The following is a 24,200-nucleotide window of genomic DNA, read 5'->3' as shown; positions in this document are numbered from 1 at the left end:
ATGGTGTTTTTGTAGGAAGTGCCCCTGTCACAGCTTCAGTGTGTCATCCGGTCGAGAAGTGGAGGACCGAGCTTGGACGAGAACGAGCTCTCAGCAGCGACTGCGGAGTTATATCAATGCACAGGCGGCTGTGCTGGCTGCATTTGGACTAAGCTGCAACTAAATGAAACCGAAAGCGACTCAACTTTAGTGAGGTGAGAGGAGGAGGGGGAGGGGGCGTTGTTTTTAAGCTACCAGACCTTGAATGCCTCACAGGAGTGCTAGCCCGCGGCAGGCAGTGTAAAACGAAGCTAACGGTGCAGTAGCACCATGGTGCGGTTCTCCTGATCAGACCCTGTTTATGTTGGGCATTGTTGACAGATACTTTGCGCTGGTCGGAGTCTACCTTGCACCGCTGTGGTGGTGGTTGTTGTTGATCTGAAACAGAACAGTCGTTGTCTGTCTCCACACCTCCCCTCCCCTCTGTCTCTGTCAAGTCCACATGACAGCAAATTCTTCAAACCTGCCACCCCCCCACCCCCCCGGGTTTATACATTGACAGGCTGGGACTGAAACTTTTCTGCTGAATAAAAGGAGGAGGTGGACCGGAGTCTTAAAGGGTCTGTTCACTAAGTCAAAACATGTTCTCATGTTCATCTAGTGATGCTCTGAGAACATAGCAGGTCTTTACAATGATAAGTTGAACACCCAGCATGGAAACTGTCATTAGAACCAGGTTCAGGTTTAAAGAAATATATTGTCATCTAAGTAAAAAGGTTCAAAGGCCTTAATCAAAGGCAAAATGTAAATAATCATTAAGAAACACAGTAGTTTTAAGTAATACAACTTTAAGCATTAGACAGAATGAGCAAAGGTGCTTTGTCATATATTACAACATACAACACCCTCTGTCAGCTGTTAATGTTTTCATAGGCTCACTAATTTGTCAACAGCATCAGAAGACAAGAGCATCTGAAGACATCAGCTGAACAGTCTTCATGTGACAATCATGATCTGCTCTTAGGAAATCCATAAACCTCAAAAGATTACTAATAGACCATTTTACCTTCGTACCACTTGGATATACTGTACAAAAGTGGAGGAATTGGAAATAGACAGAAAATTCGCCATCGAATAAATGTACGTTGACATCCATGCAATAATGTCCTAGTATAGAAAAATGAAAGATATTAGGAAATAGCAGTGTTATTGTATTGTGGCAGTTGTGTTACTCTTTGCTCTATGCAGAATTGACCTGTACTTTACCAGCTCTCAATCACAGTGTGGTTTGTTGTTGATGTAAAAATATTTAGTTATTTATCCAGTTACTAGCTCCTAGTCCTATATTGGCAGTGTTTGCCTATATTCATCTAAGTATACCTTATTTATTCGGCTGTTTTGGCTTAACAACCTTATGTTATCTTGCTGCCATCCATCTCTGGTAGCTCTCAGTCCACATCAATCTGCATTTAGAGGAAGTCAGATGCTTTTTCTGGTCTGTACATATTGATTGATTTCCAAACTTCTGAATGCTTGTTACTGTTTCTCCAGGCAGCCATCAGTCCCAGCCTGCGTAATCTGTCGTCCCTCCAGGCTGGGCAATGAATAAACAACCAAGCAAGGAGAGTCTTAAGGACAAGGTGAAGGGGATCTTTGGGCTGGGACCCCCGCGTCCTCCGAGCAAACAGAGTGAAAACAAACCGTCCGAATTCATCATTACGGGTGAAATTATCAAGGTTTGCACAAGAGAGTGTCACAACATATGTGCATGTTCATACATTTTAACTTTACATTGTGTTTCAGTTTCATCCTTCACCCCCTTGTTTTTCAGGAGCTCCACCCGGACTGTGGTCTGAGCAACCGGGTCCGCATGATGAACCATGTCTGTGATCTTGCCAAAACGAAAAAATTTGAGGAGGTGAGTCTGCTCCAAGTGGGATGAGTGTGATAAGGGAGTTCACAGCTAACAGTGCATGTCAGAGTACAAAGCCATGAAGTCAAAGAAATATGTCTGTAGACCTCAGACAGGATTGTAACGAGATCAAGTATTGTAATTTTATTTTTTTAATAAATTTGCAATGAATTTAAACAAACATCTTTCTTACACTTATGAGGTATTTTTTGTAGATTATGAATTTAATCCATTTTGGAAATGGGCTGTAGTCAACTGTTTTTTGTTTATGTGTACATATTACATCTGTACGTGTATGGTTGTACATCAGCATGCAGTGGAGGCAGTGTGGAAAGCTGTGGAGGACATGCTGACTCCAGAACAGCCACCAGAGGCCAGACATGCTGTCCTGCAGCTGCTAAGGGCCATTATACAAGGACAGGTATGCAGAGATAGGACACACACAAGAAAACACAAAATGTGTGTAGGTCCTGTGATTTCTTAAATGTATTCTTTATTTTAAGGGTGAGCGACTTGGCCCTCTGAGAGCCTACTTTTTTAAGGTGATTAGAGACTACCAACCATGCAATGAAGACCTCTCTGACAGACTGGAAGTCTTTAAGGCCTTGACGGAGAACGGGAAAGACATCACATATCTGGAAGAGGACATAGGTATTACAGGAAACAATGTTCAAATACATTAGTTCAGAAACTAATAATCTTTATGAACATTTGTTATTTTCTCTGCTGTAGCTGACAGAGCCTGGTAATTTGTTTTGTCATCCTCCCTCCTCCAGCACGATTTGTCCTACTGTGGATGGACATAGGTCTCACTTCTGACTTTCTCCACGTTCTTGTAAATCTGGTGAAGTTCAACAGCTGCTACTTGGACCAGAATGTCTCCATCATGGTGCAGTAAGTCAGACAGGCAAAGAGATTTGCACTTTTTTGTTTTTCTTGTTCTTCAGGAATGTTATTTACTTGCTTTATATTGCTTGTTCTATTGTGCTCTCTGCAGGAAAATCTGTCTCCTGTGCAACAGAACAACGTCCTCAACAGATATTGAGGTGAGTATTTATGTATGCTTTGCTTTACTTTTACCTCTGAATATAGTGCAGCACAGTCTTTGTTCAGTTTTCCTGTTAGCATTCAACAGCAATTCTCATTTTTTGTTTACTGGTAATAAATACATATCTTGTATCTGAAGGACTTAAAGTCGTCGATCTAAGGTATAGGTTTACAGGTTTAATAAATAGCATGACCTCTCTTTGCGACCTTGAAAATGAGTATTGAGTATTTTGCAAACAAATATCATCATGCTCTGTGTTATAGAAACACTATCAACACCCATATTACATAATTAATGCTGCAACAAATGTAATGAAACGTATACGAACCTTGGGTTGATGAATCTCAGAGCAGTCTCAGCTTCAGTTTGACTGTAGGCCTTTGCATATTGTGTATTTTCTGCTGTATCTACTGTTTGTATGTGTGATGTACTGTGTCATTGTGTATGTCGTGTCCAGGTAGCACTACAGGTACTCGATGCCGTCGTGTGTTATAACTGCCTGCCCTCGGACTCTCTCACAGTCTTCATTATTACACTCTGTCGTACAGTCAACGTTAAGGAGTTTTGTGAATCTTGCTGGAAGGTTAGAGAAGAGCACACTCACACATACTTGTCTTTTGCCTGAAGGCTCTGATTTGAAGCAGTATAAATCATAATGGCCTCTTCTGATCATCTGTTCTCCACTTGGTCTTTTTTCTTGTGCTATTCTCTGCTTCTCCAGTTGATGAGGAAGGTGTTGGGGACTCACCTTGGCCACAGTGCTATTTACACCATGTGCCGCATCATGGAGGAGAGGTATTGTTCCTTGATCATGCATACAGTTTTCCTGAGCTTGTGCTACACCAATTAATCTATATTATTGTGCACAGGGTTTGGCTTTCCTGTTTGTATCTCTAACTGTGATCTCCACCAGGGTGTACATGGAGGATGCACCGTTGTTGAGAGGAGCTGTATTCTTTGTTGGAATGGCACTGTGGGGTGCACACAGGCTCCCTGCCCTCAAAAACACACCCACACTGGTTCTCCCATCTTTCTACAAGGTAACTTACATATACACATACAGGTAGATAGCGTTGGTTTCCTCTCAGCATGTTCTTATAGTGAAAATATGTATGTGATAGTGGAATCTTGGCCAAAATGATCTTATTACTTGAAATGTAAGAACTAATAGATGAAAGGGTCACAGAGAACATTTTGTTTTGAGCACGCTGCGTTGTCTGGAGCTGCATCAATGACACTGCAGAGGTGTCAGTGTGTGTCCTGGCTTTTTCCAAGTATTTGTCTTTATTTCTGGTTTTGTCCAAACATAACTATATTACACTTACTCTGACAGTAAACAGCTCTTTTTGTTACTAGTGTTTATTACACTATAGATATGTTCTGTCAAGCAGTGTCTACTTCGACATTATCAGATGTTGCCCTGTTTTTATTTCAAAGGATTTACATGAAATTTAGTTGTTGTGACTGTTGCTCTCTCATCTCTGCTCTCAGGCTATGTCGTGTGCCAATGAGGTGGTATCCTATGAAATCGTCCTTTCCATCACCAGACTCATCAAGAAGTATGGCAAAGAGCTGCAGGTTGTGACCTGGGACATCCTGCTGGGCATCATAGAGCGACTGTTGCAGCAGATCCAGGTACACACACATACATACTTTGTGTGCACAGAGTAAAATCCTTTGTGTTTATTTGATCTCTCATCTGTCATCTCAGACAATAGGCAGCGCAGAGTTGAAGGCCATCGTCTACGAGCTTTTGACCACAGTGGAAGAGCTGTACGAGCAGAATGGTTACCACGGCTCCACAGAGAAGCTTTTCAGTCTGGTGGAGAAATGCGCTGACAAGAGACCTGTTAGTTTGTTTTTTGTTTGTTTTATCTTTAGTTTTATCTTTTCGTCTGTACCACCCTGTGTTACCATTTAATTATTTTACACACTGCTCTTGTGTGTGTGTGTGTGTGTGTGTGTGTGTGTGTGTGTGTGTGTTTGTGTGACAGGATGCATCAGTGCTGACCCTCATCTCATACAGGGCCCAGTCTATCCAGCCAGCAAAGGATGGCTGGATTCAGAGCCTCCACCGCCTTATGGAGAAATTCTTCAGGTAGTACACACACGTCTCAAAATGATCCCTGTCATGTCCCATGTTGACTGTGTTGTAATCTTTCCTGTCCCTCTCTGTCATCTTTTTGTCTCTCTGAAAGGAACGAGGCACGGAGTGTGATAAGGATAAAGGTGCTTCATATCCTGTCCTTCGTTCTCAGTACTAACCGACAGCTGTACGAGGTCTGTATGCTCAGTCATGTACATTTGCATCCTTATAAACTGTTAACTACTCTGTATGAATTCATAACTATTCAAAACTGTTCATGTGTGTCTGTAAAAGTCTGTTTTAACTGTGGACTGATGTGTCGTACTAGATAGTGGTTTTGATGCAGTTTTCTCAGATACATGTGGATCATTAGAATTAATCAAATTTAAACTTGTGTTGTTTTCTTGACTGGTTCCAGGATGAGTTGATTGAAATGGTGGTGATCCCTCAGCTTAGTGGGATAGCTGAAGACCGGGACCTGGCTGTTAGAAAACAGGCCACACAGCTTCTAGTGGATCTTGCCGAGGGCTGCAACACACACCACTTCACTAGCCTGCTGGACATCATTGAAAGGGTACCCATAAACTCATATAATCTAATGTTTAACCTCACTAAGTCAGTGAATCGGAGGTGTCTCCATTTCAGCCAAGATGAAATAATTTCAGTGTTTTTCTCTCTAGGTGGCCAGTCGCTCACTTGTAAGTTCAGGATCCCTGGATGTTTCTGAGAGAGACCCCACAGCAGAGTCTCCTATGGAGGATGTTCGAACTGCTATACTGGGCTTGTTGGAAATCCTGCAGGTAGAGTGCACACATATGAAAGACTAGAATCATTAGTGGCATTAAAGAACAACTTAATAGTAGCCAAAAATTACACCAGCTTCTAACCGTACCAAACAGTGATGTTCTCTGTAAGTATGAGCACTCAACTCTTGTGAACGCTAAGTCTAAGGCATGCTTGGAGGGTATTCCTTCACATTTGGCACAAATGAGCTTAGACTCCATGATCAAATGTTTTGATTTTCGTGGCCAAAGGTCAAGGTCAAATTCACCTTATATTGATATAATTGTTGTGAATATGATGTCTCAGGAATGCCTTGAGGGAATTTCTGCAAATTTCTCGCAAGCTGTCACTTAGGGTCAAGTATGAACTGATAAGAGTTCATACTTGGTCATTGTGACCTCACGTATCTCTGTTCTCGCCAGTGCTATATCTCAGAAACACTCATACTGTGAGCAAAGTCCAGACTTTCAGATTTAATTCAAGGACTCTTTGCTCAATCAAACAGTGTTTGATTTCAAATTAGTTGTGGTGGCGTACAGAGGCCAAGTGGACTTAACTGTGAGTGCACTTAATCAACCTTCTCTAATGATTCAAATATAAACTAAATGTTTGTTCAGAACCAAAAAACATTACAAAATAAAACTGTTACATGAATTTTAATACACAGACTAACAGACTAACCACAACTAAATATAAATGAGATGGTTTCAGGGTTTTTTAAGGTGTTTTTAAAGTGAATTTACATCTGTAACATTTTGACATCGTGGAGAAAACAGCAGTTGCAATATTTTGTGAATCTGTTGGAAACACAAACAGTTGAATCTGGTATAAATTTTGCTAAAACCTATAATTCTCTCCTGGCAGAGCAAGCTCTACAGTCTACCAGCCAGCCATGCCAGTCGTGTTTATGAGTTGCTCATCAGCCACCTGCAGCTTCACTACAAGAGCAAGTACAGTTCAACTATAGCTTCCAGTATTAGAATACAGGTAGGTGGAATTCATTTTTCTTTAAACAAGTTTGTATGTTTTACTGCAATTATGTACATGCTTTATTTCATTTTAAATCTGTATTTCTTTTAGGTGTTTGACTTCTTCCTGATGATGCGTGCAGACTCACTTCATCGCCTTGGTGTCCCCAACAAAGACGGAGTCATGAGGTTCAGCCCTTACTGCTACTGTGACACAGGGTGAGGAAATATACCACATACCACCCTTGCAACCATTCTAACCCCCAGCTGTTTCCATCATTATCATTCAATGAACTAAATACATTTTTTAAATAACTGTCTTCTGTGTTGCTTCAGGGAGCCAGAGAAGCGTGTCACTGATAAGAAGCCAGTCGGTTCAACATCTCCTCCTGCTACCAGCCCTGCTCCCTCCGCGGCTCCTCCCCCTTCAACCGCCTCAATTCGCTCAGCCTACCTGCCCTATGCACCTGCCTTCAGTGTCCTCCTGCAGTGCCTCAAGATGGTACAAACACACACACACACACACACACACAAATACAATTGTTTCCATTTCAAAGATAAGTGGCATGCTTGGTGAAATAAAGTCTGCATCAAATATACAATATATTGCAATATATGTATATACAATAATAAAATCTGATCTTCATCTAAGTCAAGTCAAGAGTATTAACAAATATAAAATACAGATCAATTTTAAACTCTCATGTCTTTATTATCCTGAAAAATATTTGATACACTTGGAATTCATCTCCCCATTAATCACTGGAAGGCCAGGACCTGATGCAGCAAAGCAGGCCCAAATTATGATGTTTCCTCCACCATACTTTATAATGGGGATGATTTTTTTGTTATGATATGCAGTGATCTTTTTACTGTGGCTTTCACTTGATCCCAAGTAAACTGTCGCATGTTTGTAGATTGTTCTTGTCAAACTGCTATTGATATGTGTGCATTCAAAGTCTTTGACAGTCCAATGTCACTTTGTAATTGTTGTCGAACTGTAATGGTATTCTAAAAGTCTTGGAAATCACTTTGTAACCCTTTCCACCGTACTAATCAACAATTTCTGGATCCGTAGATCCGAGGAAAGCTCTTTTGGCGAGGCAGGTCACCATGAACAATTTTTCTTGTGCGGAGCAAACTCAACTCAGTCAAAGTAGCTCTAGTCCACACATCCAAACTAAATTTCTTAACTTATGCTAACACCTAACTCCACCTAACTTGTGTTATTATTTTAGGCACAGATCACATTTTATGACAAATTAATACAAAAAGAAAAAAGAATATTACAAAAGTTTCATACATGTTCTTGCTACTGTAGATAATCTTGAAGTGTGTATTGTATTTCTATCAGCATGTTGAGAGTGCACACATACACATCTGAGATTTCCTTCCTATTGTTAAATCTCCCTTTTCTTTTCCAGGAGACAGATTGGAAGGTACTGAAGCTGGTTCTCGACAAATTGCCTTGGACACTACAATACAAAGTGCTGCTGCTGACGTCACCATGCAGCTTGGACCAACTCTGTTCTACGCTCTGCTGCATGGTATTGCAAATGTATACTCTACTAAGGCTGTCAAAAATGTATTTATTTATTTATTTAATATTTGAGTATCTGTTCTAAAAACAAACACCTGCAATTTAACAATTCGAATATCATAATGTGCAGATCAATATTTGGACATTGTGTCCATAAAAGTACAAACAAGGAGAGGCATTACCACTTGTTGGGATTGTTTACAGCTTCTTCCCAAGGTTCCACAATTTGGAGTATTCCCAAACAAATCACTATATGTTCACTCATGTTCACTTTTTTTTTTTATGTGTGTGCTTGTAGGTGACAGACCGACTGATCTCAGAACGCTTGAAGAAGACTCCTGAGGGATTTTCACGCACTGATGTTCAGCTGGCAGTGGTTCCTGTGCTCACAGCGATCACCTCCTACCATAATTACTTGGAGCAGTCAAGACAGGTACAAACTATAATGTAATAGTCATACCCTCTGTGACGTTGCAGACAAGTTTCTAGGTTGCCCTGAATCTTGCATGTTGGGTTTGCTGACTCACATTTGAAGTAAGAATGTCTACCTTTGGATATCATCATTTTTGGCTGGTTTCTGAGACTGACTAGCCACCTCATCTACATACGTGGTGATAATCACACTATCCCATACAACTGAATTGAAATTAGCTAATTTCCTTATCTTCCTGTCTGCAGAGAGAGCTGGTCCAGTGCCTTGAGACTGGCCTCATTTACCGCTGTGCCAAGCAGTGCGTAGTGGCCCTTACAATGTGCACGGTGGAGATGCCTGACATTATGATCAAGCTTCTCCCTGCTCTTATTGTCAAGCTCACCCACATATCTGCCACGGTTGCCATGGCATCTCCTATGCTTGAGTTCCTCTCCAGTGAGTACCAAAAGCTTGTTTCAAAACTTTAAAATTGGTCAAGGTCAGTTTGTAGCATCATTTTCACAGAAGTAGCACAAAATAAAAATAAAAGTATTTGGTCGTTCTGTTCTTTTTCATAGCTTTGGTGCGTCTGCCTCATCTCTATGCTAACTTTGTAGCTGAACAGTATGTCAGTGTGTTTGCCATCTCCCTACCCTACACTAATCCCTCCAAGTAAGTGCCCACACACACACACAAATCAATTCATTGTCAGACACACAGACACACTCTAACTTGTATATTTCTTTCATTCCCATCAGGTTCAACCAGTACATTGTGTCACTGGCTCACCATGTGATTGCCATGTGGTTCATACGCTGCAGACTCCCCTTCCGCAAAGACTTTGTTCAGTACATCACAAAGGTGTGTGCCCATTTATCATGAGATAATACCTTAAAGAAATTCTACATTTTTGATTTGTTTTCCTTTTTGACAGAGTTCATTTATAAGGTTTATACTAGTGCCATCTGTGTGTGTTATGATAGAGAGGCAGGGGTAGTTCGTCAAGGATTTTTACAGCAAACAAAATGGTGTATCGGTCAGGATACAGAAGGAGACTGAGACTGTCAGTTTAACTGGAGGTTAACCAGTGGCATTTGTTATAGCTGTTCACAGTATTGCAACCAGTCTGAAATAAAATACCAAAGGTATTAAAATAAATCAACTCCAGAAACACGTATCACTTAAGTAAAATGTACTGCTGTACAAACAGAATACAGTGCTAAATCAATCATCTAATTTAGCTTTAGCATTTACAAAAGTAACAAAAAAAAAAGTAACTCTGTTCTTTATGGTCAAATAAGCAGAATCACATATACATCCAGTTTATACAAGGCACAAGTGCTACACCCAATGGTAAAAAGGGAATACTACATACTAAGCCAACCCGTAAACGGCATTAATATCTCACTCCCGCATCTACATTGCACTACCACTTCAGCCTTAACAGGTAAATATAACGGTACATACCCCCACGTTCCTGTTAATTATAACAGGAGTATAGTAGTGACATATCTTCTCATGAGCACATGGGCACATGCAGTGGCATGCCGAACTTACCATGCTACTGGTTAAACATAAACATAATGAACATAAACCTACTTGCTGTCATTGACTCAATTGACTCAGGAAACTGAGTTATACAGTAAGAAATAGGATTTACAAAATTAATACTGAACTTAATGCATATATTCCCCTACTTTCCTGGAACTAGTAGTACATACAGTACATCCCATACACACTCATTCCTATTACCCGAAAGTCTGTGTTCAGTGTTATAACCAAGTGTGCAAGCCTTTTATACAGTGTGTGTGTGTGTGTGTGATTAAATGTAAAACCTACAGCCATCCAAAAAGTCACCTTACGCAGTCGAGGAATAATCTGGAACATACTTTTTTATTTTACAGATGAAACATGAGATATAACCTCCAGACAGAATCAGGCTAGCCATTTCACTTAGACTTCACGTTGAACTAAACTAACAAATTCTGTCTCCATCTGTCGACCTTATTGTTGAACTCTGCACAAAAGAATCTGTTTCCCTAAGATGTTGAATTGTAAAGTCTCCTTTACAAACAGAATGCTAAGGACAGAATAGAAATTACAGACCCATTGTGATTTTTACATCACAGCAGTGTCTCTGTCAGGGTTGTTTTGGGTCTTGTCCATAGTGCATGTGCAGTCCTGGTGTATCCTCATCTCCGCCACATTTCCAGCAATATGCTGAATCACTTACAGTCATCAAAACCCAGTCTACTGTATGTGGTGTAAACTTTTGAATTAGATCATGATGCCTCAACCTTAAAGCATATAATTCAGCTCATTTCAGTTTTGCTTTGTGTTTTTGACATCTGCGTCTCTTTCTGCAGGGTTTGCGTTCCAATGCCCTGCTGCCGTTTGATGACGGCCATGAGCAGAGTCCATTTCGTGCCCGAAGCACCAGTCTTAATGAAAGACCCAAGAGGTAAAGCAAACGCTCACACACAGCTGCAAGTGTCGATGTACGGCCCAGCAGCAGCATGCACTGCCCAAGTGGCCACTGTTGTGTAAGAGGGTTGGGGTTGCCAAGGTAACAGGGGACTCAGCATGACTGGTACTGTAGCGTGATGGTTGCAATGTCTCCTCATAGGTTGCCATGGTGATCATAAGTTAATTTAATTTATTGTTTATGCTTTTTATATTTTGAACTTTTTTTCTCTTTTTGCCATAATTTGTGTTTATTTGAAAACCACTTCTCATATTAATATCACATAGGTGGTGGACAAAATAACATGAACACCTGCACAGTATAAGATAATACCTGGCAGCTAACAGTTTTTGATTAAACTCTGTGGTAATATTTGAAAATTTAAGTATTTTTGTGAATGTATTGTATTGTCCAGGTGTCTGTGTTACTGATCCCACCACCTGTAGCTTATAAAAGTACAGTACATACAAGGACATGGCACGTGGGAAAGAACTAGTGGGTTTTCTTCCCTGTGCTATCATGTCCCATCACCAGCCATCTGACTGTTTTAATGAGCACAGTGAACAGAGACACTTCATGTGCGCAAAGAAAAATACACACTGTCTTTCACACAGAGGTGTAAGGAAGCTCTTCTCAGCAAGGCACCATTTTTATCTGTACATGGTGTGAACATTTGTCGATCGTCCCCGTCTTAATTGCCCATCATGTGATTAAAAACATCTAAAGTAACTATTAAAACAAGGTGTAGGTGATCACAGAGGCGAAGAGGGTTGGCTGCGGCAGCTTTGTTCACAACTAAAAGGGAGGATGGGTTTTACAAAATTGAAGTGGAAATTATCAGGATGAGCTCCTTTTAACACAAAAACTGAACTTAATCTCCTACTTAAACCAGTATTACACAGTAAATGTATCAATGAAAATGCCAGAGTCTTAAAATTCCTGTTTATTACCACACTGCGCTCCTTGGGTGGGCTGCTTCCTTAAGAACATATAACACTGCTTACCTATTTCTATTCTTATTTTTTTGCTTTTTTGCTCAAAGGTCTGTATTAAATCTTCTCCTCCGCTGTTGATTTTTTTTTAATAGGTTTTAGGAAATACAGTATTAGCACAGCCTCCTGTTTATGCCTTTTTTTTAGGACCTTGTAAATAGTTTGGGTCATCTTACTTAATGGTTAAATTCAAAAACCTAACACTGTTGCTGCCATCACATTAAAGAACACCCTCCACAACATCTTTTCATAGTGGGGCCTCCGTTTCTACTGATCTTCATATCAAGTCACTTTCAGTGTTTCATATTGTGATCTATCCTTGCTCAATTGTGCTGCTCATTGCCTACTGTTGGGTTGGAGTTGTGCATGTCAGATCCCACACGGATCATTTTGATTACATTAAGGCTTTTTCATATGTCATAGTGACAACACTGCTGGTAATGATTAATCAGGGATTAATATAGGAGATCTTCAGAAGTCTTTCTTACAGATTTACCTGATCCTGAGTAATTAGTGCTGACCTGCTGTGCTCCAACCCTCAGGTTTACGCAGCGTTTCATTTTCCGTTGGATATGTTGTGTTTTAACTTCCATTATATCAGGCCTGTGCTGAGTCCATCCCTACTATTTCTATTACTTCTCCTGTACTTGTCCTTAGCTTCACTATGTACCTGCTGTGTGAAATAATGTTTATTTTGTTGCTCTCCTGAATATTTTCTGTGTGTATTTTCTTTTCTGAATAGCAGAAGCTGTTTTACCCTCTGCTGTAGCTTGTCTGTTTTCCTTTTCAGTTGATGTTTATCCGTTTTATTATCCTCTTTTTCTTACTCCGCTCTTCTGTGATTTGATTCATAGTGTTCACTGCTGTTAATTTTCACCTTGTTTTGTTTTTCTTTCAATTCTTCATTTGACCCCCCCTCCCCTGCCTCCTGTGATTGGGCGCTGCGTTGTGGTTGTGGTTTTGGGGGGTGGTCGTGTCATCCTGGACCCTTCCCTCATTGCTCCTGGCCCTTCCACTCTTCTGTGACCTCTGCCCTTTGACCTTTTTGGCCCCATCCTCTATCCCTTGCCCGCTGCCCCTCTGCGTGGCATGTGCACCCGCTCATGTTGCTCTGGTGATGATTCCCTCTGTCTCCTGGTACACCTCCACACACCACACTCTCCTCCTACACTCCCACACCACCCTCACGATGACCCACCCCCTTACTGCCCACTACCACCGTATCGCCAACCTGGGCCCATTCCCCTCGCCCTTTGCCACGGGGTACTCTTCACCGCCCAGTCTGCGGGCGACAAAAGTGGCGAAGGCAGCAGCAGCAGTAGCCAATAGCAGCAGCTCTCCAGTTAAAGAGCTGAGGGACCTGTCGGCCATGGATGCTTTCCGCTCCCGCAGCATCAGTGTCTCCGAACACGCGGTCCGCAGGTTAGAGAAGAGCCTTTTGGGTAACCAAACAAAAAGCAACAACCCAAACACTTGCTGTTTCATCCATGGGATGGTTGATGGGGTGTAAGGTCATTTTCATGCGGGTCCGCTGGGTGGGTGTTGGGTGGTTCGTTGCCAGGGACACCTGGAGCGGGTGGTGCATGCTCGAGGAAGTTTTGTGTGTCGACCTTTTTTGGTTTGTCTTGGGCTGCGATCAAACACATGCTGTTTTAGATTCTGTTGTTCTGATTTGTTTTTGCATGCCGTGTTGACCCATGTTGGTGTTTTTCAGTTTGAGTTTGCTCTAACATAGATTTAGCTTTTATTTTTGTTTAATTTGAATTTGTCTTGGGTCTGACTTTGATTTTGTGATTTATTTTTTTCTATTTTTTTATTTGCTGGGTGTTTTGCTGAATGTTTTTGTTTGGCCTGATAATCACTGAATGGCAGAAGGGAGCTGATGCAAAGCATGTGTATCCAAAGTGATAAGAACCCCAACCAGCAGCTCTGCCTCTCTCTTCCTGCTTCGACGGCTCCTCCACTTTCTCTGACAATGACACGAACAACAGCAACACAGCAGCTTTGTTTGCTTGCTTAACATATTGTTCTTTTTGTTTTGCTCCACTCAGGCATACAATGTGCCGCTATGACCATGGCAATCTCCTAGTGTGGGATTTTAGGACTAGCTGTGCTTATTAATACACAAATGAACTTTGAATACAGATTAGAATCATTCATATTACTACACGAAAAAAAAAAAAAAAAAAACTTTCTGCCTCACATATCTTTACGTTTATCTTTGCTTGTCTGACCTGCTCAGTGGACTGACATATGTATGATCTATCATTGCAGTTGTCTGACGTGGCAGCAGTGGTTATGACACTTAACTGTGTCATAGCCACTCCTGTGCAATAGATGGCAGTAAAAGCCCAGTATGATAATGCTGGAAACATCTGTGTAGTTTATTTTTAACTTCACAGTGAAACATGGAACTTTTAAACCTTAACAACTGCAGTGTAGATCTGTTGAACCTGCTTCACTTGCTAATTAGCTGCAAATTTGCTATTTCACTGCTCACTTAGTCACTTGTTGATGATAACACCTCAGTGTAGCCTGTGTCTTAGTCGACAGTGGTTTTACCTCAGACAACATGACCATGGTTGTTATTATTATTATTATTATTATTATTATTATTGTGACATATCTTCAGATGTGACCCTGACTACATATGTTCAGAGCACTGACTCTTGATAAATGGCACTAAATCTAGCTTCAGTTTGAATTGGGTAAAATCAATGAAAAGAAGTGTTAAGGAATAGCAATGTGATAAATAGAACTAGGAGGCATTGACGACGGCGCACACGGTTTCGGTCGTGAGCGTTTCATGGTCATGTTGTTTGGAGTATTGTAAGCATCTACAGGACATTGAAATAAAAAAATGACTCATTGTTGATAGAAGAATGGTAAGTATAACATTTGTGGAATAGCTGCTTATTCACACACTGGGAATTGGTCTGAGTGAGAGATTTCGTCTCGTTCCTTTTTACAATACAAATAAATCAACACAGAAATATTAGTGTTCTGTACTTTGTGAACATACCCAAATAGGATTTCATACTGAAGATGTAAACACCTTGATAGTTGTCTTCAGCTCCCAACCGTAATAATCCACCAAGGACAGATGCTCCTCTTGATTCTGTCTTTACTCTTCCCACTGTTGTTTTCTGCCCCATTTGTTTAATGTTTCTTTATTTCACTGTTCTTTATTATTCTGCATGAGAACACTCTGCCTGTCTGCCCTGAGTGCTCCCCCCCCAAGTCTCATTTGGGCTCAGTCATCACTCAAGTGTTTTTTTTTTTTTGTAACTCACTCAGTTTGAGTTTGTTTACTTCAGAGCTGTGAGTCAGAGTTAGACTTTCATTTCAGTATCTCTCCAGACTGATGTTAACATCTATTAATTTGCTTTTAACCTGATTGGCTTGTGGAGCACACAGTAATGGTTGTTGTGGATACAAAGAGGTGCTGCTCACTCTACGGGGAATACTAATAAAGAGATTTGGCTTCAGTTGTGTCATTAGATCACAGTTAGACACATTCACTCACACACAGCTTCTTCCTGCTGTCTTATGGTTTATTGAGGATCAACACATGCCATAGATCCCTTATTTACCTTTAAGGTGATAAATGGTATTTTATTGTAGCTCATGTGGCCACTTATACCACGTCCCAGTGTGTGTTTGTTATTATCTTTTTGTGCATTTCCTTATATACACACAGATGAATGCCTGTATGTATATAAAAGCCTGTTTTACCTGTGATGTAGACAGAACCGTGTGCATTGTTGTGTTAATGTGATTTTTCTAATGTTCCTTGTTTGTCTCATCTCACCTGTGTATCAAAGCTTGCATGTCTGTTTACATGTTCGTATATATCGGTAGTGTGTGTTGCCCTCTCACTCCCCTGACCTTCATTGTGTTTCCTCCTGTAGGATGCACACCTCAACCACCACCTGCAGTCTAGGCTCCGCTGATGAAAATGCGGTGACTCAGGCAGACGAGGGGCTGAAGACGGTCCACCTGGAGCTCACTGAGACCTGTTTGGACATGATGGCACGATATGTGTTTTCCAACTTCTCTGCACTGCCCAAAAGGTTGGCAAAGACTTGTTCTTTTTAGTCTGTGTTTGTTTGGCACTTACAATGTCTTAGAAAAATAGAGATGGAGATAATTATTTCATATTAATATGGAGCCCTACTGTCCTCTTAGGTCTCCCATTGCAGAGTTCTTGTTGGCAGGTGGTCGCAGCATGACCTGGCTTGTGGGCAACAAGCTGGTGACCATAACAACAAGTGGAGGGGTCAGGACACAAGCGCTGCTCGGCCTTGACATGACTGAACGTCTGGGAGGAGGAGGGGAAATGACGAGGTCAAGCAGTCTCACACACATGGAAAAATAACAAAAGGATTCCTCAGACTTTTTGTTACTCAATCAAGATTTCTCCTATCCTGGTCCTGCAGGTCAGATCCATCACTACACACTCGAATAATCAAAGAGGCACCAGCCAAACTGGAGTCACAGTCAAGCCAGCAACACAACAGAGCCACACGCATACGAGTCCGCTCAATGTCAGGTAATCAATATTATTACACTATATATGTATTTGACAGGTAAGGTTTGGCCTCAGGACTTGATACAACACATGAGGCACCAGTCTAACAAACTATAGTTACTGAAGAGAATGTTCTAATGTTGTACTAAAATACTTAAAAAATAACTACATTTAGTTCAATTTCCCTAAATCCATTTCTGAATCTGACTTTGAAGAGCAGGTAAAATGAGCCGTGTTCCTCTTTCCGGTCTTGAATAGAGAAATAATCAGCCGGCTTTTATCCTCCACAGATCTGGAGCTACGCTTTTATCTCCAGCTGTCTGTGTTATTGCATCTCTTTTAGACTGCAAAGCCACTCTAATCCTGTCTAGTCCTGATACGCGTTATGTAAATGAAGATTAGTGTCATTATATAGCTTTATCCTATATTAGGCTATAGTGGATTCAAAAAGATGGAAATGCAAAATTAGACTTCTTTGTTGTTCTTTTGCACATCAGTGTATGTCCTCAGTGAGCTTTTGATTTTGTGAGTCCTAATGATCTCATACTATTTGGCTGTCACTAAGTCTAGACATGTTTTCTCTACTGTATTTTTTCTACCTAATATCACATTATCAACTTTATGTTATAGGTGGCCACGCTCTGCGTGCCGGTCCTGCACAGAGTCTCAGTCCTCTTGTGTCCCCCTCTGAGGGTGAGTTGGTCGCCCCGCTCTCTCCCTCTTCTGGTCCCACACTGGATGGTCTCGGCCCTCCCTCCTCCACCTCTGCTACCTCGTCTGCTCCTCCACCTCTCAAAGACAACCCCAGCCTCGCTGAGTTTGTCCCTATACTAACACAGGGCTGGGCAGAGATCTTCATCCGTAGACCGTCTGGTATGTGAAACACACATGGCAACAACTGTTCATTATTATTCATTATTATTGTTTAATTTCTTATTAGCATCAGACCGTAGTACATTTTAGTTAGCCCGCAGCACATTTGCATTTAGAAATCCAAAACAGCACATTTTGACCATTTTCTAAATCATAGCATATTTTTTCGAATAGATTTTTAATCCCTCTTTAGCAGCACTTATTTTCTGTAAATTTCTACACAATCACTTTATAGAAGATTATAATGCATCACATTTACCATGTAGCCTGTAATGTTTTTGTCATTTTAGCTAGTACTGTACAGAAATTTAGGAACAAATGTGTTGATTTTAGACCTGGGTCACAAGAAACCACAGTTTTAACTTCCAGTGAATGGACGGTTTTTAATAGTGGAGTCACAGAAACTGAATGAAGGCAAGGCCCACCGCTTTAGCACCACATGCAGATAATGATAATAATAGTGATGAAATATAACAAATAAAGCAGCTTGATGTTTACTGTAGTGAACCGTCTTGTTCTCCGTCAATTTTGTCTTTCTGTTATCACAGGTAACACAAGCTGGCTCATGTGTCTGGAGAACCCACCCAGTCCCTTCTCCTCTGAGCTCGGCAACATGCCTCTGCAGGAGCTCTCTAGTGTCCTGATGGCGATGGAGGGAGTGAAGGAGTCTCCCACACAGACAGCCAGTGCTCCTGCCAGCACTGCTGCCCCTGCACCGGCGCCCATCTGTGAACCCCAAACTCAAACACACAGTGGTGTCGGGAAGGCAAACCTGATTCAGCGCTCCAATACTGGTAAGCAACATCATGAGGGGAGAAAACCAGAAATAAGGGTAGCTGGAGTGTTTTTATCTTGTTGGTGTGTGTGGTGTTGTTGTAAATGAACTCTAGGGGTGACTTTTATGTTCCAACATTTGAGCATCATGAAAGTGTCATTGTATCATCTGCAAAATAAAGTGAACAGCATATCCAGAAGAGAGCGGAAAATGATAATGGACTAATACATATAATATTGCGCATGAATGCATCTCTACCCTGCTCCTGACTGCCTGCCATTGGTCCTCTTTAATGATCTGAGCTATGTGCCAAATTGCCTGTAAATACCTTATTCAAACCTGAAGGTGATCAGCTTGGATTTGCTGAGGTCAGTGATTATTACAGATCAGTGTTTTGACAAGCTCTTGTTTCAAGAGTCTTTTTTTTTTCTCAGAAGCCTCTTTTTAACTGATGCCCAGCTTCCTGTGCATTTGTTCATTTCCTCTCCTGCTCTGAGGCTCAACTTCCTCCACATTTTCTCATTCTACATTTACTCATCTTTTATCTTTGGTTTCTTTCATTTTTTTAATTTTCTCATTGCTTTAGATTTTTCCCTTGTTCTGATTGGTCTGCTCTAATATTTTTTTGTCCTCACTGCCATGCTGGTTGTGCTACCAACCTGACTTCTGGTGTCTCGCCTGCAGTTGGCGGCTCTCTCTGGTCTCTGGGTCTGAGCTCTGCCCCCTCAGGCCCACCAGCTGCTGGCAGGCTGCACAGGAGTATTTCCTGGGCAGGTACTGTCCACCACATGTGTGACCCCACATTTCCCCCCTCAGAAAATTTCTGTGCTGTATTTCTTCACACTTCACAATACAGTAGTTCAGTCAGTAGTTTGCCTGTACAAGTGACATTTGATCCTCACATGTGGAAGTTAAAATGTTGCAGAGAAAGCCATACATTATTTCTCACTTGCTATTAAAAGTGAAAGATTGGTAGAGAAAAACTAATTAACATGTTAACACCTTTTTTCTTTAATCTTTCTAAAGTGTTGTCAACACTGAAAAGCTGTCAGGCAACCAACAGCTAACCGTCTCCTGGTTCCATGTTCATATTTACTGTGCAAACATGCAATCTATTATTAACCTTATGATCTGTCTGCTGACGAAATGTCAAATTTTAAACAAGTCTTAATATTAAGTGAGACGTGGTGTGTAGGACTTTTTTAATTCTCGAACATTGTGCATGTGAAGAAATCCAACATTTTTGCTCACACATGTATCTTGAATTAACACGGGATGGAGGATCCTCTTCGAGAATATGCCTGCACATGGATCAGTCAGTTCAGTGACACCGAAATATGGATCATGATTATTCTTTTAACTCTTTCCATGATTGTTTTTCCTTCTTAATCATTTTCTTTAACTCTTGTGTTTCTGAAATATACTCGCAGGTTGACCTTTTAACCTCCTGATCTTGTCAACAGGAAAGCCCAGACCTCATCCAAGTCATATTCTCTTCACTTCCTTACTGGTAGACCGGTAGGGCGATGAAGACTAATTTCAGAGCTGCAGTTTTGAAGTCAACACTCCGATGTTGGTTGTGTTGATTTCTTCCTCTTCTTTGATGTCGGGGGAATGGTATTTAGGAGACAAAGGCCTGGTCTGGGCTGCTGTTGCATTAGCTGCAGTGTGTTTGGGCCGAGATAACCACCAAGCCAAACAAACAGATGCATGCGCCTCGATGGAAATCAAGTAGACGAAGCAGTGATGGATAGATTCTGCCTGCTGCATTGATCTGTCTCTGTCTGTGATCTCAGTGTCTGTAGGTGGGATTCACTGTAGATCATAATCTTAACGTCTGTCAACATCTGTGTGTGTGTGTGTGTGTGTGTTTTCCTTACTGCATTATTAGTTTGTTGAATTCAGCTGTGATGAAAGATGTTTGTTTGTTGTGAAAGTCTTATACCTTTACAACACTGTGCTGTGTGTGTACATCCACCTATAACCCACATGCCTGTTGTGCATTGCTGTAGAATCTGTGGTAGTGCTGGAGGAGGGCTCCGGGGCAACCACAGCACACACACCATCTGATTGGCTAGAGAGCGAAGAATTTGAGCCAGTGACGTCTGATCCCATCTTCATATCTGCGAATAAGTTCACAAAGACCCCGCCTCCTGGGACACTCAGTAGGGTAGGTGGTCAACAAGTACACAGAAAGTAAACTACGGCATGATAAACAATATTAAGTGGTCAATGTGTAATTAATGTAGCTGCAGTATTCAGTACAGTATTAAAATTGTTTAGAAAGTCCGCTACCTGGTGGTTTCTCCATTTTTCCAAGCAGCATGCCAATATAGCATGGAGAGCAGCCAGTAAACACACACCTAACACTGTTTGTGTTTTGCTCATACTGTGGTTTTGTGTGTGCTAAAACACATTGGATTCTGGGGAATGGGTTTATGGTGCTCAAAACATTTCATTTTTCTTCTTCCAGTCTTCCTCCACTTCCAGCCAAGACGATGAAAAGTCGACTCTGGAAGAAGTCAGTGAGGGAGCAATTCCTATTGATCAGCCCACCATGGGACCCTCGACACCTGGCAGCCAGGGCCTTGATCTTCCCTTTCAGTCCTCTCAGTCCCAGGGTCACGGACTTAACAAGTCCAGTTCATCTCCGGAGCTCCAAACCTTACCTGAAGCCTTTGCGAAGGCTGCCATGGAGTCCCAGGCTTCGCTGGCAGACACGTTGCAGCCTATAACGGCCGTAGATGGGAAGCCTCAGTCCCAGCAGGCTCAGTTTGAGAAAGAGAAGGAAAAGATGGAGGCAAGCACAGGAGGTGACACCAATGGAGTAGGAGGTCAGAGTCAAGCGGGTGAGGACGCAGGTGTTGCATCATCTCAAAGTGGAGGGGCAAGGATGAGGTTGGAATTTCCAAAAGCAGCACAGCAATCCGGACCCATCTCCCCGAGCGGAGGCCATCGACCTCGAGGTCACACCATCTCAGTGTCAGCCCCCTCCTCCAGGAGAGAGAGAAGGACAGACAGGGACTCGTACCACGGGCGACCTGGTCCTGGAAACACAGAGAAAATCTCTGGACTGAACCCCAGGTACTCGATTTACATAAGAAACTACTGCAGCCTGTGTCGTCTCTTTCTGCCAGAAGATAAACGACGTTATAACTGCCTCATGACATTCACTCGTTTGTTTGTATTTTTGTGACACGTATTGATGACACAGTGCCTATAACCTTCTGTCTGTATGTTTTAAATGCCACTGGCAGACAGAGACAAATGTCAGCACATAGGTTTTACGCTTTAGTTGTTTTGTTTTTTTTGTGCTTCTGCCTAACACTTTTTTCTTCTCAGTTTTGTCTTCCTCCAGCTGTACCACTCTCCTTTCTTTGGGAATGAGGCCAACAAGCCGTTACTGCTGCCCAAAACTCAGGTCAGCTGACTTCTGCATGACTGACATGGAGTCTGCTCCAGTGCCACGCACAGTGTTAACATATTTTCTTTTTGTTGCAGGTGATCGACCGCGCAGTGAAGGTTCTGGACCAGATGCCTCCGTATGACACCCATAAAATCGGAGTGGTGTTTGTTGGAGCTGGTCAGGTGAGAAGACAAGAGCACTGATTGCTGTCTTTTACTCACTGTTTTCTGTGCTCTCTGACTTAACATCTTCTTCACTCTCTTCAGGTTAACAATGAAGTTGCCATCCTGTCTAATGAGTATGGTTCGAATCGCTACGCCGCCTTCCTAACAGGCCTCGGCAAATTAATCCATCTCAAAGACTGCGACCCCGACCAGATCTTTCTCGGAGGACTTGACCAGTATGGAGACGATGGAGAATTCACATACTGCTGGCATGATGACATCATGCAAGGTTTGTGCGTGTGTGTGTAAGAGAGAGACTTGAAAAAGAGGGATGTTTCTGGTAATTGTTAGTGTCCCACACTCAGTCTTCTCTGCTTGTTAATGAAATCATGTTTCTTCAGCTATCTTCCACATAGCCACACTCATGCCAAACAGGGAGAGCGACAAGGGCTGCTGCAACAAGAAGCGGCATATTGGCAATGATTTTGTCATGGTGGTGTACAATGACTCTGGAGAGGAATACAAACTGGGCACCATTAAGGTACACACACACACACACACACACACACACACACACACGTATGTAGGCAGTAATCGTGAAGACGCTTATTGACATAATGCATTCTCTAGCCCCCTACTGTCGCGTAGGCTGTGCTGATCGACACTGTTTCTATTTTTAATCTATCACGTTATGTATGTACTGCGTTACCCTAAACTTTACTCCTAACCAAAACCTAATTCTACCACTAACCCTAAAACCTAGTCTTAACCCCGAAATCGTTCTTTAAATTATTGTGAGGAACGGCTACATTATAAAAATGTCCTCAGTCCAATGGTTAAGAATTTATGCTGGTCCTCAAAATGATAGCCAAATCTTAAAATTTGCAGTAGGTTCTTGTGTAACCATTTCTAGTCTGTTTTCTTCCTTTTAGGGTCAGTTTAACTTTGTAGAAGTCATTATAAAACCACTGGATTATGAATGTAACCTTGTCACCCTCCAGTGCCGCAAAGGTGAGTTGATGAGCAGTGTTTTTTTTTCTGGTGTTGTTACTTGCTGCTGTTAGTTTTGTTTTACTTTGATTCCTTCTCTTTGTTTCAGACCTGGAGGGGCTAGTAGACACAACAGTGGCAAAAATAGTTTCAGACCGCAACCTTCCACTCTTAGTCAGACAGATGGCTCTGCATGCAAATGTAAGTCTTCCCCCTCTTTTTGCTTCTCACACAGTCAAACATAAACACTGACCTACACACACTTCCTCCGTCTCTCTGCAGATGGCCTCTTTGGTACATCAGTACAGAGCAAACCCCTCTGATGCGTATGCCTCAAAGTGGCTCGCCAGGTTACGGCACATTAAGAGGATCAGGACCAGGGTAAGAGAAACACGTGCATGAAGAAGTAGTTCTCCTTCAGCACTGTCACTGCTTTCACTTAACCAGAAATGTCATCCATCTTGCTGTCTCTCTGTTCTGACTCAGGCTCAAGAAGACATTCAGTCTCGCTCAACTCCTGGTATCTCGCTAACCCAAGGACACGCACAGCAGAACAAGTCATTTCAGCAGAGCACTCCAGCACCAAACTCTGAAGCTCCCGGACAGAGGAAAAGACTTGTATCAACAGTAGATGATTTCACAGATTTTGTTTGAGAACATTTCTTGTACGAGCGGACACACACACACACACACACACACACACACACACACACACACACACACACACACACACACACACACACACACACACACAACCACAGAATCACAGACAGCGTGTTTGTGTGTAAATGTGTGGAATAAAAAGTGACCATGAACAGAGTTTGAAATGTGGGGTTTGCTCTTTCTTGTTCCTCAGTGAAGGAATAATGTTATAATAATGTTATGTTATATCATTACAGCCGTAGCTGTTATATTTGAACAATGTCACTGTACAAAAAGGAATCTGCAGTTCAGCTTTATGGATCTTAACAGTGAGTTTCAGCTTACTCTTTGTTTGACGTGCAGCTTTCCTGGTTTGGTTTTTGGCTTTTAGCAGCAGGTAGCTGTTTTCAGTTAAAATCAAAACAAGCAGGATAGTAACAAAATACAGACAGACACAGCCTTCCCTTCCAGATATTTCCGGATATGATTTCTGATAGTGATGGAGTCAACAAACAGAACTTAAAGAGACTCAGCGCTGGACCGGTGTTCATGACATGACAATATGTTCATTTATCAATGTAAAATGTGCTGATAAAATGTTCACAACTCGGTTATGCTGCACTGACCTAGCCAAG

The 24,200-nt window shown here is 41.8% G+C and overlaps 1 protein-coding gene across 3 annotated transcripts; it reads left to right on the top strand.

Moving 5' to 3' along the window:
* The first annotated feature begins 41 nt into the window (after positions 1 to 41).
* tsc2 (TSC complex subunit 2) lies at positions 42 to 23,743 on the top strand. Of its 3 annotated transcripts, XM_026359533.1 has the most exons (42): positions 42 to 194; positions 1,531 to 1,715; positions 1,811 to 1,897; positions 2,202 to 2,312; positions 2,395 to 2,542; positions 2,668 to 2,785; positions 2,889 to 2,937; positions 3,397 to 3,522; positions 3,661 to 3,734; positions 3,853 to 3,979; positions 4,431 to 4,574; positions 4,651 to 4,788; positions 4,934 to 5,037; positions 5,138 to 5,219; positions 5,444 to 5,599; positions 5,706 to 5,825; positions 6,673 to 6,795; positions 6,889 to 6,995; positions 7,113 to 7,278; positions 8,201 to 8,323; positions 8,615 to 8,749; positions 8,995 to 9,184; positions 9,307 to 9,400; positions 9,487 to 9,589; positions 11,095 to 11,189; positions 13,466 to 13,606; positions 16,096 to 16,257; positions 16,373 to 16,531; positions 16,624 to 16,736; positions 17,346 to 17,588; positions 18,137 to 18,382; positions 19,048 to 19,137; positions 20,376 to 20,533; positions 20,837 to 21,447; positions 21,706 to 21,784; positions 21,865 to 21,951; positions 22,036 to 22,222; positions 22,335 to 22,474; positions 22,866 to 22,944; positions 23,033 to 23,124; positions 23,206 to 23,304; positions 23,410 to 23,743. In XM_026359533.1, exons 2-42 carry the CDS (start codon positions 1,581 to 1,583, stop codon positions 23,575 to 23,577), a joined length of 5,709 nt encoding a protein of 1,902 aa, XP_026215318.1. In that variant the 5' UTR covers positions 42 to 194; positions 1,531 to 1,580; the 3' UTR covers positions 23,578 to 23,743. The 3 variants fall into 3 exon arrangements, with proteins under 3 accessions (XP_026215318.1, XP_026215320.1, XP_026215319.1); XM_026359535.1 differs by lacking the exon at positions 13,466 to 13,606; XM_026359534.1 differs by lacking the exon at positions 19,048 to 19,137 and having other exon boundaries at positions 23,410 to 23,577.
* The last annotated feature ends 457 nt before the right edge of the window (positions 23,744 to 24,200 follow it).

Source organism: Anabas testudineus, chromosome 1 (genome assembly GCF_900324465.2).
Source record: "Anabas testudineus chromosome 1, fAnaTes1.2, whole genome shotgun sequence".
Lineage (NCBI taxonomy): Eukaryota > Metazoa > Chordata > Actinopteri > Anabantiformes > Anabantidae > Anabas > Anabas testudineus.
This window is presented reverse-complemented; position numbering and strand designations above follow the sequence as displayed.

Bases quoted from the DNA above. Each gene is read 5' to 3' on its own strand.
- tsc2 (XM_026359533.1), top strand. From the start codon at position 1,581: ATGAATAAACAACCAAGCAAGGAGAGTCTTAAGGACAAGGTGAAGGGG. The intron at 16,258-16,372 runs GTTGGCAAAGAC...CTGTCCTCTTAG, and splicing joins TTCTCTGCACTGCCCAAAAG to GTCTCCCATTGCAGAGTTCT. The intron at 16,737-17,345 runs GTAATCAATATT...TTTATGTTATAG, and splicing joins ACGAGTCCGCTCAATGTCAG to GTGGCCACGCTCTGCGTGCC.